At 39.5% G+C, this 19,469-nt stretch overlaps 1 protein-coding gene and 1 long non-coding RNA gene across 2 annotated transcripts in view; one reads left to right on the top strand and one right to left on the bottom strand.

Moving 5' to 3' along the window:
• The window catches only part of BBOX1 (gamma-butyrobetaine hydroxylase 1), a 59,158-nt gene that overhangs the window by 11,249 nt on the left and 28,440 nt on the right, over positions 1-19,469 (top strand). Inside the window, exon 3 of the mRNA XM_014591302.2 lies at positions 12,632-12,830. Coding sequence (XP_014446788.1) covers positions 12,632-12,830 — 199 coding nt within the window. The remainder of the gene's footprint in view (positions 1-12,631; positions 12,831-19,469) is intronic.
• LOC102478055 (uncharacterized) overlaps positions 5,788-19,469 on the bottom strand; it is a 32,329-nt gene continuing 18,647 nt past the window's right edge. Inside the window, exons 3-4 of the long non-coding RNA XR_001371067.2 lie at positions 10,928-11,028; positions 5,788-5,842 (exon numbers count right to left, since the gene is read on the bottom strand). This is a non-coding gene — a long non-coding RNA (uncharacterized LOC102478055). The remainder of the gene's footprint in view (positions 5,843-10,927; positions 11,029-19,469) is intronic.

The following is a 19,469-nucleotide window of genomic DNA, read 5'->3' as shown; positions in this document are numbered from 1 at the left end:
CATTCTTTTAAAAAAAGCAAGCAAGCAAGCAAGCAATGGCCCAAACAAGGAGGAAGCGGTGGGTCTATAAGCTCTCACTTCAGTAGGTCATAATGAAACTTTGTAGCCTAGAATAAATGAACTAAATTAGAATAAATGATGGACAACCAGAGAGGTGATTTACTTAGAACAATAAGGAAGAAAGTGTAAAAACCTGAGGAAAGATGAATCCTGTGGTGGGAGCACAGGATCTAGGATAGCCCTGCTCCACAATCAGCCTCTCCAGCTCGGCTGACAGCAACTCCATTTCTCTGGCAGCAGCCTCCTCCTGACTCTTCTTTACCTCTGAGGCTACTACCCAGTTTATAAGAAAATTTCATTAGCTCTATCTTCAAAAAAATATAAAATCCAACCACATCTCACTATTTCCACTATTAACCCTCTGTCAGAAATGCAAATGTCATAATGCCTCTCTTCTACCTATTACCTCTTCTGTTCCCACTAGACTGTCCCCTAAGTTTTGGTTTTTCTTTTTAAAGAATTATTTAATTTTATTTATCATTATTATTTTTTAATTTCTGTGTGCTCACCAGAGAGAGACAGATGGAAAGAGAGGCAGAGATAGAATGAGAGTGAGTGTGAGTGAGAAAGCAAGCAGCCAGGTCCAGGGCTCAAACTGCAGTCAGTCACATGGGAGTCCAGCCCCTTCACCACCATCCACTTGTTGGTCCTCTCCCCTGAGTTTTTTGCTGCATTTTCTATATGCCAGCCACTGAAGTCAGCACTTAATGTTTATTGTCCTAGTTGACCCTACTCCACAAGGGTAGCATCATTATTATAGTTATTTACACATGGGAAAAATGAAGCTGATATAAATGGTTAGCCAAAATCAAAGAAGCAAGAAGTAGAGTCAACATCTGTCTGGGAGCATCTGCGGCATTAAAGACAGTCCCTCCATCTCCCTCTCCTTCCAGGTGTTCTCTCCGTCACCGCACTTACTGTTCCGTGATCATTGTGTACTCGACTTTCTTCCCTCAACAGTTGAAATTTGGAAATAACTAGTGTGACTAATAGATACCACTTATTAATGACCTACCATGCTCTGTGCGCTATTTACTCATTATACTTAGTGTCTGGCATGTACCAGGTACTAGGTTTTAGGTGCGAGGGATTCATTGGTGAGCAAAACAGAAAAAGACCCTGCCCGCCCTTGGAAGTTTACATCTTAGTGGAGAAAGAGAGGAACATACTTGCAAACATATTGGTGCCAGCAGGTGGCATGGTGGTTAAGGTGCTGAACTCCTATGTGGCTGATTGCTATTTGAGTCCCAGACCCAGCGACTTAAAATTCCCAATGGGCACATGTGTGTGCATGTCCAAAATCCCGAGAGAATGGAGGAGAAGGGATTGCAGTGTGGCCATCCCCCTGAGGGGGATGATTTTTCACTTTCTGTCTCTCTGGTGAGCACATATGCCCTACAGCAAAAAAATCTCTCTCAAAAAAAAAAAAAAAGTATATGAAGTGGCCGTCAGAACATAAACACAGGCGGATTGTTAGGTGTGATGACAGGAGTAGACAGAAGGCCCTCTTGTCTTTTAATTTTGCCAAAATCAAAAGGAATGCCATCAGCCGAGCATAATTAGGAAAAGGAAGTGTAGGGGGGTTGAGGATAGAGAGGGTCAGGAACCGTCAGCTCCGAGGTGTAAGACGCAGTTAATGACAGACCAGTGCTCGTACAATAAGACTAGTCATCCACTTTCGGCTGCCATGGCCCAAGTGCAGATTTAATCAGCTACCAGGCATGCTATGTAAAGTCCTTCATACATAGCCTCTTGTTTAAATTTCACAATTCTATAGCTTGTTTTCACCCCGTAGCTTCCAGAAGAAAAAGCCAAATTTGGAGAATTTCCCACTTTCCAAAGGTCATACAGATGGGAAGTGTCAGAATTAGGATTTGAATCTAGACCCATTACCTTCAAATGTCGAATAACGAACTTTGACACAATGTCCCGATTCGACTGGAGCTTCGTCTCAGATGTGTTCTGTAAATTCTCAGTGAGTTAGCTTCAGAAATAAAGTGCCTGAGTACAGAAGCCTTGACTAACAAGCACTTAGTTCTTACCTGTTCTGGTAGACTGGAAGGTTAATTAGAGTCAACAGAATGGGAACTGTCAAAAAAAGACTAGTAAGATATAGGCTGTATGAATACAAATGAAATAGAAAACTCTGCATGCAGGGATAGGTCATACCACGCCTATAGCACTAGGTCCTATTCCAGGCACCGACGCTGTCAAGGGGCACCAGCAAACCTCAACACACCAGTCCAAGAAGAGCAGAGAGGATAGTGGAGAATTTGGCTTCCATAAAAGAAAAGGAAGGGAAGGGAGAGAGGCTACTTATTGTCTGGAAGAAAAACTTAGTGCAGAAGCTGCCTTTATGTACACCTCCAAATCTGCCTTATTCTGTGATTCTGAAGCACAGAATTAGGGTTTAAAAGAAAGAGTGTAGAGCCAGCCTGTGTCCTGGTGGTTAGGGTGGCTGGATCCTATACAACTGACCTCATGGTGAAAGTCCCAGACCCAGGAGCTTGGGCGATATACGAGGCACATGTGTGTGCATGCCCAAGGACCTGGAAGGAGAAAAGTTGGAGGAGAAGGGATCACAGAGTGATCATGCTCTACTGGGAAGGAAGGAATGCTTGCTCTCGCTCTCTCTCTCTCTCTCTCTCTCTCTCTCTCTCTCTTTTCTCTGGTGAGTGCACGCACCCTCTGGGAAATTAAAAATTAATAATGAAACAATAAGTCACCATGGTGTGTTGCGCTCCAAATAAGGAAACAGCTGTGACCACGGGAGCTCTCTGAATCCCGCTGCTCCATGGGGAGGTGTGTGCCATGTAGCTGAAAGGGATCCAGAGGACTTTCCATAACTTTCTTACCTTAAAAGACGGTCACAGCAAGGACAGAGGGTAGGACTGAATTAGCTGCCTTCCCTGCCAGCTCTCCAGAAGTCTAAGATATCTCTCTTCCTGGTGTCTTTGGTGCTTGTCTGTCTTCAGCATACAACTTCTTGACTCAATGTCTCCAATCCAGGAGTTGGGAATCCTAGCTCATGTACTAACTGGGTGCTGTTGAACAAGTGACCCAAGTTCTTGTGCCCATCTCTTCGTCTATAAAATGGGAACAATTGTAAAACATCTCCCATGGGTTATGGAGTGGGTTACATGAATTAGTCTTTATAAAGTGCTTAGAAGAATGCTTGGAATCCCAAGTGCCACTACATGTTATCCCATTATTTTCTAGAGTCCTTATCATACACTGTCAAGTGCTGTTCCTTCATTGACTTTTGTTTTTGTTTTCTCCAACTAAATGTTCATTTTTTCATAGGGCTGAGTATGTAGAACACGCCAGGTACATCATAGTCCAGAATGAAAACGTGTCTCTTTCCTTCCAAGCAACTTAAACTTATTTAGAAGCTTCATCTATACATTCTCAGGGAGACTTTTTGAGTGTGGTGGGGTTATCATATAGAGAAATTTGATCGATTTCTTCAACTATTACAATGCTAAGGTAAACTTAGATACAATCTTATTTTTCAGGGGTCACCGCTAGTCTATAGTAATCATTAGAAAGTAAGCAGGGGGCCAGCAGGTCGTATAGTGGTTAAGGTACTAAACTCCCATGTGGCCATGGTTTGAGTCCTAGACCTGGTAGCTTACTTTTCATTCTCCCTCTCTCTCTGTCTCAGTCTGTCTCTAGGGAATTAAAATAATAATAATAATAAATAAAGTTAAATAACTAAATCTTTAAAGAGAACATAAGCAGAATCAGCCAGGTGGTCTAGTGGGTAAGGCAGCTGGGTCCCTCATGCATAGCTGAACAGTTCAAATTCTGGACCCAGTGACTTGAGAAACAGGCTGGGCATATGTGCTCGCATGCCTGAAATCTTGAGAGGAGAATGGAGGAGAAAGGATTGCAGCACAGCCATCCCTTGGGAAGTGATTTTTCACTTTCTCTTTCTTCTCTCTCTCTCTCTCTCAGTCTCTCTCTAGGTGAGAACATGCACCCCACAGCAAATAAAAGAAAGAAAGCAAAGATTTGTTTAGGATATAGCACACATTAGTTTGGAATATCATTCTGAGTGCCGGTGCTCACTGCATGCCAGGCGGGAAAGGAAAGACAGCAGTACTGGTAAGGAAATAGAGATAAATGGCGAGCCCCGAGATTCACAAGGAGCTTGTAGTCTGGTGGAAGAAACACATGAAGTCCTTCATAACTCAGCTCGTGCCTCCTTTTCTGTCTCATCTGCAGCCCACCCCAGCCTGCCTCCTGTGTTCTAACCTCTGTGAGATTGTGTTCTTCAAACAAGTCACTAGATTTCTCATCTTCCCCCATCCCTCCCTGCTCAATATTCTTCTCCCCACCCTTTGTATAATGGGTTTCATCCACTCCCCAAAACTGGGCTTAAAATAAATTCTCTTCAGCAGGCCTTTCTTTCTTTTTTTTTTCTTAAGAACTATTTATTTTATTTTATTTATCATCATTATTTCTTTTTTGAATTTGCTACAGGGCACATATGCTTACCAGAGAGAGACAAAGAGAAAGAGAGAGAGAGAAAGAGGGAAAATGAGAAAGCAAGTCGCCAGGTCCAGGACTTGAACCACATTAGCCATGTGAGACTCTAGTACCTTAACCACCAAGCTACCTGCTGGCCCCCAGCAGGCCTTTCTTAACTGCCATGTCTAAGTAAGAGCCCCATCCTGCTCCCAACAATCATTTGTCAATATACCCTGTTTGTTTCCCCATAGTACTCACTACAATTTTTATGTGTTTGCTTCACTTTTTATGTATTTGATTGCACCTTTTTCCCCAGCAAGAGCAGCAATCATATCTATCTTTATTCACAAAAGCCATCTCTTTTTTTTTCCCTGAGAAAGGTTTCCAATAAATAGGAGAACACATCAAAGAGTTCATGGAAAATGGAATTAAAATAAGGCTACTTTGGTGCAAAAAAAATACAAAATTTGAAATCCATGCATAGTTTTCTCATAATATACATTTTGGATGAACATTTTGAAGACCCCCTTGTCCATGTTGAGTAAGTGAAGAACTTACAGGGTGGTAAGCAGCGTGTGAGGTATATAGGAGTTCTGGGTGGCCAGAAAAGACACCTAACCCACCCTCAGCAGATGCAGAAGGTTCCCTGAGGAAGGGCATTGCAGAGGCTGTCAGAGCCCCTCGATGCCCTCAGCACTTGGCCCACACACGCCAGCAGCTTCCCATTGCAAGACCCCACTCTCCTTTCCTTCTCGAGGGAGCTCGCTTGGCCAGCTCCCATGGAAGGCCAAAAAGACGCAGGAGTGGGAACCCAGAGAGCAGCCCTCAACCCGTGAAGGATGGGCAAGGGCGGCCTTTACATCTCAGCTCCCCTTGTCCCAGGTACATCTCTGAAGCATATTCTATGTTGTGTCTAGGAGGTCCAGAGGTGCTGAGCCTCTGTTGCCAAAGGCAGTAACTCATCCATTAAAACTCCTTCCAGAGGCTTTCTTCCCAGGCTTGCACCCCTGTCTTGTATTAGTGCTTTCAGGAACTTAATGAATACCAACCTCCATGGTAAGTTTCTTGCATTCAAATCCTCATGTCAGAAAGATCTTCACAGAAAACAAGACAAATGCCTGAAGTCGTGAAAAATTTGTAGAGTTTGCTGGACAAGAAGTAAAATACCTCTGAAGAGAGCAGGATCCCCATGGTTCAGGGAGGTGATTCAAAACTCTATTTCCTCCAAGGTGACTTTCCCCTATGTCCTCCGAGGTGACTTGCCCTACAAGGGAAAGATCTTGTTTTGGTCAGGGTCCCTTGAAGGTATCTGTAGAAAAAGACAGGAAGAGAATGACTTCCCCTGCACATCAGACAAGCTGTTTTAGAGCCAACAGCGCAGTTCAGGGCAGGTGGACAGAAGGTCCTAAACTCTTGAAATAACACACTGCAACCCAGCAGGCCGCCCTCACGAACCTTCAACTAAAGAACCTCTTTGTGTCTTTTCCTTTTTGGAAATACAACTCAGGATCCAGGAATCTGATGCTTAACCCTGAGCAGGAAACCTTATACAAATGGTTCCTTGAAAGCCAGCATGTAGCCTGTGTATAAATTTTATGATGTGTGAAGCACATGTTCAAGGAAGTATTTATTAGTAAGGCCATAAGTTAAATTAAGAAGAGTGGTTCATACCTTAAATATTCCATCATTTTCCATACTGTTTATGTATCCAGACCCAAGTGTGAAACTTAAAGTTGTTTTTAATATATTCTCCTGACAAATGATTTACTCTAGTCAAATGTATTTTCTGTTGGTTTCCCCTGTAGTTATGTTTTTGCAGTTGAGGGAAAATGATTTTAAATTACTCTTTCAATGTTAAAGTTTAATATTCTCTGCAGATATCACAAAATTATTTTCCCAGAAGGCTTAATGAAATGTAGTATTATTTTTCTACAAAAATTAGGAAATAATACATCTGAGACACGATGATAAACTGGAAAGTAGCTAGTTACAGCACTGTCCTCTGACAGCCACACGTATGAGTGTACAAGCAGATCATACTGAGTCACAGGTTCAGGGATGTATTTGTGGCCTTTCGTCTCTGATTTCAAGAAAGCTTCTGCCAGGGCACTCCAAAGTGAAAGTCTGGTTAGAAAATGATAAATTTCACGACTTAAAAATCGCTGTAACTGGAGCCAGCAGATGGCATAGTGGTTACATCACTGGACTCCCACGTGGTTGACTGCAGTTTGAGTCCTGGACCCAGTGGCTTGAAAATCACACCAGGTGTGTGTGTCTGCATGCCCAAGAGCCCAGAAGGAGAATGGAGGAGAAGGGACTGCAGTGTGGCCATCTTCTTTAGGGAGTGATGTCTCTCCCTCTCACTGTTTCTGTCTCTCTTTTCCAAGCTAACACATGTGCCCTGAGGCAAAAACCTCTTTAAAAAATCACTGTATCCATATTCTGATGATAAAATCCTACAAAGATGAAATTATCTATAGTACAGATTATGCTGTTTATTGTATTGAAAGTTTTGCTTTATTCTTTTGTGTAATATAGTCAAGTTTACAAATCTAAAGAGTAACACACTAATTAAGAGTCTAGATCTTCCTGTATTCTTAAAACAAAGTGTGTGTTTGTGTGTGTATGTCTGTGTTATTTTATAATGATAAAATAACTTCCATAGAAATAACTAGTCATTAAAGCATGCTGTAAATATATAATATGTATGCCCTAAACATCCTTCTTGTGTAAATAATGTAGTCAAAATATAACCTCAAAGTTTTAAAAACAATTACATCTTGTGAAAATGTGTTTTTCTCATCTTATTTATTATATTTCCCTGCCACATGATGACTGAAACTTTCTGGAAAGTAATAATGGCCTTAAATAAAACCCTAAAGACACTAAGATATACTGGTATAAATTAAAGAAGATAACCTCGCTGGTTTTTAAGTCTGCAAAGCCTTGGTTCATTTCACAAAATGTGACCAGCAATGTTGTTGCTGTGTTGTGCAATGAAACCAGCTCATAATGTTTTCTCTCTATTTAAAGTCCTGACTAGAAGCCAGGGTTTATCTTTAAACGCCCAGGCTTGAACAAGTTCAGACGAAGTGTTCTTCACTGTAACTCACTTTGCTTTCTTCTCAGTCTAGTAGATTTCCTTTGTAAGGCACAGAATAAGCTATCGAAATTCAGACGTGGGACATAAAAATGCCTGTGATGATGGTATTTCAAGGAATCAAATGTTTATTTTATATACAGTTGTCAAAATGATGGATTTTGGAATCAGTCCCCTGATTGACTGGCTAGCTCTGCAAATCATTATCTGTGTTACTTGGACCTCAGTTCTCTTCTCTGCAATGTGGCAATACCAGAAGATCTGTCCCATGGATTTGTTGTGGAGATTCAAAGCAAAAAAATATCTAGCACTGTGCCTGACTCCTAGAATGTACTCGGTAAATAATTATTGTTATTATGGGTCTACTAGAGCCAGGCACTGTCTAGACTCTGCATAATTTCATTGTAGGGTCATAAAAGACCATCAGGGTACATGTAATCATTTCTATTTTATAGGTTAGAGACTGAAGCTCAGACAAGAGGCCAAGAAACTAGCTGATCAGAGGCAGGACAATGATTCATACTCAGACTTCTTTACTTCATGTTTTCTCTATACATATCCTGTCTGACACAGTAGCAGTCAGATGTGATCATTTAAATTTAAGTTTAAAAAAGTAAGATATTTATTTCCTCAGTTCTACCAGCTAAATGTTGAGTCTCAAGGATGTTGCTAGTAGCCATGATGTTGAACAGCGAGAATCTAGAATATTTCCATCATTGTAGAAAATTCTACTGGACACTATTGTAGTCTACATCACGCTATCTCTCTAGGCTGGTTTACTCTCACCAAGAAGTAATAAATATTTCTCTTTTTCAGAGATTTTTTTTTAATGTAGGGTGCATGCACTTGCTGAAAAGACAGAGAGATAAAAAGGGAGAAATCACCACTGAAGGGATGGCCACACTGCAGGTCCTTCTTCCCCACTCTCCTCTCAGGATGTTGGGCACACATGCACATGCACCTGGTGTGAGTTTTAAGCTAGTGGATCTGGGACTTGAACCATGGTCAGCTAGGTGGGAGTCCAGTGACAGAACCATTATGCCATCTGCTGGGCCCAATAAATATTTCTAAATATTTTAAGTGCTCATTAATAAATTAAACATCTGCAGTAAAGACAACACATTTACTGTAGCTAGCCAAGTAAACAAAAGCTGGATCCATCCCATAGTCTACACAGAAATAGAAAACCTAACCTTAGACAGATTTTCACAATGCCAGAAAACTAGAAGTATCCTCAGCTGCAGTTTAGGCAACATTTTCTTCTTTTTTTAAAAAAATTTATTTATTTACATTCATTCACTGTACATCATTACAGCATACAAAATGAGATTTTCCATCCAGAGTACACTGTATATTGTCTCAATAAAGCACATCAACATACATGTTATCATCAACAAATAATTTTCAATTTCTTATTTCCTGTATGTTTTGCTTCTTTTTTCCCATCCTTGATTCCCTATCTCTTACCCTCTGCCATCTCCCACTCTCCTCCCACACTGTCTCTGGTATCTATGTTTGCTTTCTATACTTTTCCCCCCCACATTTTATTGAGTCACTAAAGATCTTAATTAATCTAAATATTTTCATAGCAAGCACAGCTGATATATACATTTCCATGAACATAAGTGCAACTTTAGGTATAAGCCTCAGTGAGTAGAATGAACATTGTATAAAGTAGCACCTAGCTGGGGCTATATATCATACTGCAGTCATTGTATAGGTTTTTGTTCTGTTTTGTTTTGTTTTGTCTTATTTTTTGAGAGGTTTTCACTGTAGGGTGCGTGTGCTCACCAGCCAGAGAGAGACAGAGAGACAGAAAGTGAGAAATCACCCCCCAGGGGGTATGGCCATGCCACAATCCCTTCTCCTCCATTCTCCTCTCGGGATCTTGGGCATGCGCACACATGTGCCTGGCATGAGTTTAAGCCACCAGGTCCAGGACTCGAACCATGGTCAGCTACATGGGAGTCCAGAAACATAGCCATTACACTAACTGTTGGTCCCTGTATAGGTATTTTTAATGCATTTTTTTTTAATTTCAAGAAAAACAGTTTTAGGGTTTTTTTTTTTGAACCCTTTCTTTTTTTTTTTTTAACTAAACTTACACTCATTCCCTAAGCATCATCACAGCATACAAAATGTGATTTCCCATCCAGAATATACTGCATAGTGGCTTAATCATGCATGTTATTATCAAAAATTTTCCATTTCTAGTTTCTAGTATTTTTTTTACCCCTATTTCTGCCCCTCTGTCCTTTCCTACCCTCTTGTCACACTGTCTCTGGTATCTACAGTTGTCTTCCATTCCTTCCCCCCCCCCACATTATATTGATCACACAATTTCTTAAATAATCTAATTCTTTCAATAGCAAGTTCACTTGGTACTATTAAGAAAACCAGTTTTAACTTAAATCAAAGAAATGCTAAGGAATTTCGCTTAGGCAATATTTTCGTTCAAAGATAAGAACTAACAGTTATGGAAAATCCTGAATCCAATAGGAAAATGCCAAATGAGTCTAAAAATTCATTCACCTCTAATATTCTATGGATCCATGATTTCTACTTGAGACTCCAGAAGCTGTTTTCAGTATTTCCTTTAGTTACTGGATAGAACCCACCGAGGTGAAGGCTTCCATGATTTGCCCTCAGTACTAATATTTTGCCCAGGAATTTTTTCTCCTACCTGGAAACAAAATAACCTTTATAGTCAGACAATAGGCCCTATTTATGATATTTACCATCATCTTTTTTGCAGAACTTTTTGATAGGTAACAGATATTACTCTTTGGGGACTTTAAATGCAAGGAGCAAATGGGAGTGGCAAGACAAATGGCCACATAATCCAACACTCAAAACAAAACCAAAGTGGCTGCCTCTTTGAGAAGAAACTGTCATATGAAATCTATACTATTTGATTTTAGAAGAGGTAAGCGAGGCGTGAGGGACAGACCTAGGGCATTGGTGCACGTAAGAGAAGCTGGGCACCGTAGACAGAGCGTGAGGTAGGGATCAGAAGGCTGAGACATCTGTGGTGTCTCAAACATACCTCAACTATAGCTTCTATCATATTGCATTTAAGTTGTCAGCTTCCACGTCTGAGTCTCCCATAGATTGTGAAGTCCTTACATACTGCCTATTACAATGCCTCTCAACATGGTAAAATATTATACTTTTTGAAAAGATAAACCAACAAATGACTATTGGGTAGCTAATAAAGGGATATCATGAAAGTATATATAAAATATCTTCTTAAAAAATATATCTTCTTTATCCCCCCAAAATGATCATCATTACCTTGAAATCTTCATGCCTCCTTGTCTGGTAATCTTCTCATCAGTCTGTTCTGGTCTGACACTTGGCCCATGTGCTGATCTGCTCCTCTTCGCCAAGGTGACCTAGTAAATATTAAATTCTCAGGTTTTCTTAAATATGGAAAGCACTGAAAACAATGCTTAACACACATAAAATTAAATGTTAAAAAGAGCCAAAAAAAGGAGCAGGAGAAGCTGTAGTCCTTTCACTTCTGCTTAGTTCTGCAGAGAGAAATGAGTTAAAATGAGAAAATAGGAAGCAGTGGCTAGATACCGGCTTCATTTCCTGAGAAAACAGAGTAAGTTATTTTGGCCTGTGGAATGTTCAAGACTGAAGATTAGCATCATCTGAGAGAATTAACACAGCCATTAGGAAATCTAATTTACAGTTTGTAATTTAGGCCACAAAAATGCAGGTTCATTATGCAGTCTGTTTAATAACTCAAAAACATTGGCAATGTATTCATTTATAGCCAGATTAGGTCTTCCTACAGATGCACAACAACTTCCCTCTTCAAATGGCCTTTTGCATCTACCTGATGGAAGACCAAGAAGTGACTGTGCTCTTGCATGTTTCTTTTCATTACAAAAATTCCACTATCTGACTCCCCCTCAAAAAAAATTCCTATTTCTGAGGAAACAGCTATGGTAACATCAAAGAGGAAATTATTTCCAGTCCACAACTATTGCAAGAAACACTAATCCATTCTTCCTTCTTAAACTGGAGGCTTTGGGCTTGTTTTTGATAATGTGGCCTATTCTCTAGCTAGAAAAATAAAGCATCATTAAGGATGATACAGAGGTCGTAAGTTCTCATTCTGACACTTGCTAGGAAAGTTTGCCTTCTTATGGCAATTTCCTTCCCCAGGAAAGATGGAATTGAATGGATTAGAGCTAGGTCTTTCTTAAATGCTATTGTTAATATCTGGACTGTTTCCTTCGGCAAACTTAAATTTCCTCTGTGTTCCACTTCTTTTTGGAAGAGCCTGGTTTGCAAGCCAATTATTTTTTGCACTAGCTATTCTCACAGGTAAACATTTGTATGAGCATGTACTCATCAAGAATAGGAGAGTTAAGGGGAAGCATTTGACTTTATCTCCTGTGACACTGCCACCAAAGGTCTATGCTGGCCAGGAAGTTAACCTCATCTTTTCCTCTTCGTGGCCAGCTTTTGCTGACTCCAAAGAACAACTCATCCCTGAGATGGCTTCTTATCGAGTGAAGTCAGGAAAAAAATTATCTACATCTACCATGGCTAATACCACCACCAATCCAGAAGAGGCAGATGCTGTTCTAGCTCACCAATCTGATTTTGTCAACTGCTCAGAGTTGAGCAACATCACTTGACTGTCAACACACATAATATCTTAGTTTATTTCTAAGCAGAGTCTAGGTAGAGCAGCCTTTAGGACATACAGACAAAGAGCCAGTCAAGCTGAACAACATTCCTTTCACAAGTAGACTACATGGCATACCTGTTATGGGTCAAACATAGTTACTGGCAGGACATACACCTGGTTCCTAGGAAGAGACCAGATGACTTGGGCATTTCTAGCATGATCTACTTTTACTAAACTGCTTGATAAATCAAAGAGCAACTCTAATGAACTAACCCCCTCTCTGAGGTTGTCATTATGTATAAAAACAATGTAATCTCAACTGATGTTTCTATTTTCTTATTTCACAGAACATCAGTACTGGGGCTCAGATTTACAGCTACCCACTCTGGATTTTGAAGATGTTTTAAAAAATGATGAGCATGCATACACGTGGCTCTCCAGCCTCAAGAAGGTGGGCATAGTGCGACTCACAGGAGCATCTGACAAGCGAGGAGAAGTCTTAAAACTTGGGAAGAGGATTGGCTTCCTCTATCTCACATTTTATGGGTGAGTCACCAAATGGTTTGGGTTCGGTATCATCAATAGTTTGATGTATTTCCCAAAGTGGGGTCTCTTGATTTGAAGATGCAAAAATTTCCATAATGTCTTGAGCAGAAAGTTAGATGGGAAAAGGAGTTTCAAAGTAGTATTTTTCTTTTTAAGGTTCTTTCCATAGGGCACATGTGCTCTCTGGAGAAAACAGAGGGAAAGTGAGAAATTACCCCTAGGGGAAATGGCCACTCCACAATCCCTTCTCCTCCACCTTCTTCCTGTGATTTTAAGAATACACACAGACATGCCTGAAATGATTTTCAAGCCTCCAGCTCCAAGACTCGAACCACAGTTGACTTTGTGAGAGTCCAGTGCCTTAATCACTATGCTACTTACTACCCTTGAAAATAACTAGAACTTTTAAGGAGCCTAAAACCCCAAAGACATCAAACACTAAAGACATCAAGCTAGTTATAGGTGGTATAAGAGCTTGCTTGAACTTCAACAACAAAATACCACAGACCAGGTGAAAAACAAGAACTAAAAATTCTCACAGTTCTGGATTTGATTTAAGATCAAGGCTCAGTAGGGTTGGTTTCAGGTGAGTTGTTCTTTTTTCCAGCTTGCTGATGTGTCACTGTGTCCCCGCATACATCATACTCCTCTGTCTCATCCTCTTCTTATATGGATACCAGTCCAGGGTTAGAATCCTACCCTTACAACCTAATTTAACTTTACTTACCTCCTCGAAGGCCCTATATAAAATACACAAAGAGTTAAAGCTTCAAGATATGAATTTCTGGAAGACACATTTTAGTGAAAAACAGGTGGGATGGAAGACTGTTTCCGTAAGACTTATAAAATACTCTGCTTTATAAATGTGAAACTAACTGAAGTTTTACCTCCCAAGAGTTGGCACAAAATAAAGTTGGGCTCTAGGGAAATTGAAACCAGCTACCAGACATGTTGAAAAGACATAACTGACATGCAAAAAATTAAGCCTATGTGCTTTAGTAACAGGAAATATGATTATTTTTAACTTTGGAATAAGATACTGTTTGCGTAAGCGTTTCCTGGGAGGTAACATTAATTAAGGAGAGTGAAAAACTAACAAGAGGAAACACTTATTTGAAGTGGGAGTGTAACTGCATTCCTAATTTTTAGGATGAGCCTCTCATGTGAGACGAATGCCATTATTCTTGAGCTCATAGAGTAGAGAGCCCTGGAAGTGGAAAAGGTCTTTGAAATCCGAAGGCTGCAGACTAGTGGCACACAGGCTGTATTCAGATATATTTGGTTTGGCCTACATGATGTTGAAAGAAAATGGAATTAGTTGTCAACACTTAAAAATTGGGAGATTTTACAGTAACTATGGATCTGACTTTTCTTTAAAAAATCAAATCTAGCAACATCTGAGCCTAAATCCTTGCATGCTAATAACATGTTGGACATAAGGAGAGGCTGCCTCTTGAAGAGAACTTAGACTCACTCCCCAATGTGCCAAAGCTCCCACACCCAACCCCAGACCTGTAATGGCCCTGCTGGCCTTTGAGCTTGCTGCCCCTAATCTAGAGTAAAATCTCATCTGTACATAAGCAGAAGATCCAAAATAATCAGTCACTTTCCTTCAATGACTGGAGCAAGGTTATTCATGGCAGAAGATTCTGCTATGCTTAGACTTGGACAATCTAGTTCCCACCCTCACCCCAAGACTTAACTTCGACCATTAGCAGATTTGTGTTACATAAATTTATATCTACCCAGATGTGGATAACAGATACAAGAGTGTATGTAAATAAGTGGAATGAATAGATTACCAAACACTGTAGCAGAGCAAAATAAAAACAGTTGGTGGCAAATCAACATATGCTTGAAAATAGACAAAAGATTATATTTCAAATACATACAACTTGATATAATTATAAATGTCAGGGATAGAGGATGTGTTTTTGCCCTGATTTGGTCATTAGATGTTGTATACATATTTTAAAAAACCACATCATAACTCATAAGTATAGACAAATATTGCATGCAAATTAGAAATTATAATAAATAAATAAAAATGATTTATTTTGCTATATAAATTGTATTTCAATTTTTTAAAAAGGGAAGTGAAAAACAACACTGTATCTCCCCTATACCACAAGAATTTGAGCTGCCTTAGAGGTTACAGTGACAATGGACAAAGAAAAGAGGAGATTAAGACTTGAAATTATTGAGTCTCAACTGTATTATTTGTTTTTTATTTAATTCTGACAATAGCTCTTTGAAATAGATATTATCCTTCAGTTTATGGATAAAACATCTGAAGCCCAGAGAACTGATTTGTAAACCCAGTGTCCATATGGAGTAGTGAAGAAACCAGAGTTGGAATCTGGTTCTGAGCTATCATGGGCTTTCTGTTCTACTTCACAATCTATGACATGAAGAAAACACATAGAAAAGAGGCTTTCAGGCACCAGAGTTCAACATTTCAAAATAAATCTCTTCTACGTTGTTTTACTTTGTTTTTATTTGCTAACAAACTTTTTGTATCTATTCCAGCATATTTCACAATGTCATAACAGTGGCCAAATATTGGAGCTCTTGGTGGGAGTTCCCTAACTCCTGCCCCTATTCATCACACTAGGGGTTGGACCTTAGTTCTGATTTGCAAGTTGTGTTTTGTTTTTGTGTTTTTAGGTCGTATAAATTGGCTTAATAACTTGGCCACAGATCTAATATTGTGAAATATATTGGAATAAATGCTAAAACTCTGTTGTCAAAACAAATCAGACCTCCTACTACTATTCCATACCCTTTGTCCAAGACTTTACTATCTTACTGGATTGGTTGACCTTACCTCATCCCCTTCCATGGATGACCATGTTTCTTCGCTGAATGTCTCCAACTGTACACATGCAAAGAAATACCTATCTTTCCACTTTACTCCCTTACTTTCTTACTGATACCCAAGATCTCTACATTTTAGAAGAGACGGGGAGGGGGGCAATTTTTAATTCTCTACTTCAAGAACTTACAGAAGAGAACAATCTGTTATCACTGTTGCTGTTTCATTCAGTATTTTATTTTTTTACAAGAATGAGATAAATGAATATTTTCTCTGAAGTTATTCCTTTTCCTGCTCATCACTACAGGACTGGGAAATGATATCAAAGCCAGGGTAACATGATATTTAAAGGAAGAAGGAATACTAGAACAATGGTTCTCAACCTTTGAATAGACCCATTTTAAAAATAGTGACATATGGGGGTCCCAGAGCAGCTGCCTTGCACAGAGTTTCTCATTTTCATGTCTTTGTTTCTCCAAAATGTCTTACTCTTGTTTGAAAAATAATTATTTGGCTTGTGAATGGGATGAATAAATGAATACAATGAATAATGGAGAAGAGGGACTGCTAAAAATATGAGAGGGATAAAGACAGAAAAGCAGGAGCTGCTTGTAGGCAAACTTTGCTTCCTAGGCAGATTGTTCAAGGAGCCTTCCGACTGTCCCCCCTTGGATGCTAAAAACAATCGTAACCTGTGACTGGCACCACTGTAAGCATGCTTCCCTTGGAAAACCAATCCACACCTAACACTAACACTTTTATTTTCAAATGGGATTACTAGTTTGGAAATTTTTTTTCTTTTTTCTTTTTTTCCCCCAAGAGGTTTTTGCTATAGGGCTCATGCACTCATCAGAAAGACAGAGAGAGACGGAGAGACAGAAAGTGAGAAATCGCCCCCCCAGGGGGGATGCCGACACCACAATCCCTTCTTCTCCACTCTCTTCTAGGGATCTTGGGCACGCGCACACACACACCGGTGTGAGTTTAAGCCACCAGTTCTGGGACTCAAACCATGGTTGACTACATGGGAGTCCAGCGACATTAAGCCAACTGCTGGTTCCCTAGTTTGGAAAATTTTAAATGCTTGAGTTGAAAATGAAAGAAAGCTGTTTTTAGTTCTTGCTGTCATCTCATTTGTTAAGTGGTTGGTTAGTTGAACAATGACAACAAAGTAGATTCCAGCATTTCGTGTAGTCTGTGTAGACAATAGGCAAAATCTAAATGCCTGATAGATGAATGCGTGCCTGGATGTCTCTAAAGGGCCATAAAATGGCAGCTGAATGCACTAATTATTAGAGTATTTCCTAACTATGAGCCGAAAGTCGACTAAATCAAAATGGTTGGAACTCGGAGGACAAGCACGCACATCATTTCCACAACTGTATTTTCTCAGATCTTGTCATTCTTTTGTCAGCACATCATCTAGACGATATTTTTCTCATGTGAAGTGTTCAGTAACCTTGCTGCTATGATGATGGGAAATTCTTTTCTCTTAGTAAAAAAGAATAAAAACTGGTCAAGAAATTCCCTTTGTCGATTTTGCCAAACATGTTTAGAAATGGAGCACTAGTCTTATGCGAAAAAAAAAAAAATGATTAACCCAATTAAAAGATGGGAAAATGAGCTGAACAAAAATCTCTCTAAGGAAGACATACGAACAGCCAAAAAGCATATGAGGAACTGCTCAACATCTCTCATCATAAGGGAGATGCAGATAAAAACCACAGTGTGATACCACCTAACCCCTGTCAGAATGGCAACGATTAAGAATATAAAAAGTGATAAGTGTTGGCGGGGATGTGGTGAAAAGGGAACCCTCCTACACTGTTGGTGGGAATGTAAACTAGTTCAACCACTGTGGAGAACAATATGGAGGTTCCTCAAAGATCTACAGATAGAACTACCATTTGATCCAGCAATCCCACTTCTGGGTATTTACCCAAAAGACAGGAGAATGCTCAGTCAGAAAAGTGCTTGCACATCAATGTTTATTGCAGCATTATTCACAATTGCCAAGGCATGGAACCAACCTAAATGTCCACAAACTGATGAATGGATTGGAAAAGTGTGGTATATATACTCTCAAGAATACTACTCAGCCATAAAAAATAACAAGACCCTGGAATTTGATAGAAAGTGGTCTAATATGGAGGATCTGTTGCTGAGTGAAGTAAGCCAGGCTATGAAAGAAAGATATTGTATGTATCCACTCAATATATACCGACTCTCCACACTCTATGGTAGAGAGCGAAAAATTGGAGGATATAAAAGCAGTAAAGGTACTTAACGAGAATAGGACAGTGTGGAATGAGGGAGGTGAAGAGAAGAGGATAGAGAAAGATAGCAAGGGAACAATAGAGAGGCAGGACATTAGTGAGAAACAGATATGGCTTATTACCCGTTGATGAGGACAGGTATAGTATTCTCAACTGGATTGGTCTGAGAAGTATTTCATGATGTGTAAAGTCTTTTTACAAGCAAAATGAGAAATAGTGATTGATTGTTTTAAAAAATAACTAGAATAATAATAATAATGATTGGGAAAAACATAGAAAAGATATTGAATGTTGAAGTGGGGAGATTAATGTCTCTGTATTGACTGACATGCATGGCATTCCCTTTTGAAAAAGCAATGTAATACAGTGTAAAGTTATATGTAATCCAATGTGATATTAAAAAGATTATGATGATAATAAAAATAAAAAAATAAAAAATAAAAAAAAAAGAAATGGAGCACTAGCTAAAAAGATAACCTTTTGAAGAGGATTTAAGTCTTTGATTTCAGGCAATGTAAAGCCAAAAAGCCTCATCCTAATGTGCCTACTGCACCCCATCACAAATAGTCAAAAATAATAACTTTCTGGCACCCTTTTGGAAAAATGATATTATTGAAAAATTTATCTGAATTTTAATGGCATTGTTTAAATCAATAGGAAATAGTCATTGTAAACTATCTTCTACCTACATATTGGCATCTTCAATGATTATACAAAGTTAAAATGTTTTCAAGAATATATCGTACATAGTAAATCCGAATAAAAAGGACAATTGCTATCAATCAAACAGAAAACTTTGTTCAATACTAGGATGTGCAAGAATTGTAATAGGAATTTTGTTCCAAACTATTGAATAGATTCAGGTTTCTATTTTATGAAAATTTACCTTGGGCCAGCCCGTAGCATGGTGGTTAAGGCAGTTGGATCCCACACGGCTGACTTCATGGTTGGAATCCCAGATCAGCAGCTTGAGAAGCACAATAGGTGTGTGTGCATATTTCATGCCTATGACAATATCCTGAAAAGGGAAATGGAAGAGAAAAGGATTGTGGTGTGACCACCCCATGGAGGATCTGTTCTTGCTTTCTCTCTCCCTCTTTCTGTCTCTCTCTGGTGAATTAATAAAAGAAGAAACTACCTTAGTGATTATTGTATATGTGTGGATGAAAATACTTAAGTTGGCTTCATCTAAATATCAAGGCCAGTGAAAATTCCACAAAACTAAGGAACAGACTTAGAAGTAACCCTAGACTTTTGACATTACAAATAAGGAAACATGACAATTACACAAGAGGTGGGACCAGCAGTTGGTGTAATGGCTACGTCACTGGACTCCCATGTAGTCGACCATGGTTCAAGTCCCAGACCCAGTGGCTTAAATGCACACCAGGCGCGTGTGTGTGCAGCGCCCAAGATCCTGAGAGGAGAAGGGAGGAGAAGGGATCGTGGTATGGCCATCCCCCCTGGGCGGTAGTTTCTCATTTCCTGTCTCTCTGTCTTTCTGACAAGTGCACATACCCTATAGCAAAAACCTCTCAAAAAAAAAAA

Source organism: Tupaia chinensis, unplaced genomic scaffold (genome assembly GCF_000334495.1).
Source record: "Tupaia chinensis unplaced genomic scaffold, TupChi_1.0 Scaffold000555_1, whole genome shotgun sequence".
Classification (NCBI taxonomy): Eukaryota; Metazoa; Chordata; class Mammalia; order Scandentia; family Tupaiidae; genus Tupaia; species Tupaia belangeri.
Note: the sequence above shows the minus strand (reverse complement) of the source record. Positions and strands in the feature narration are given on the sequence as shown.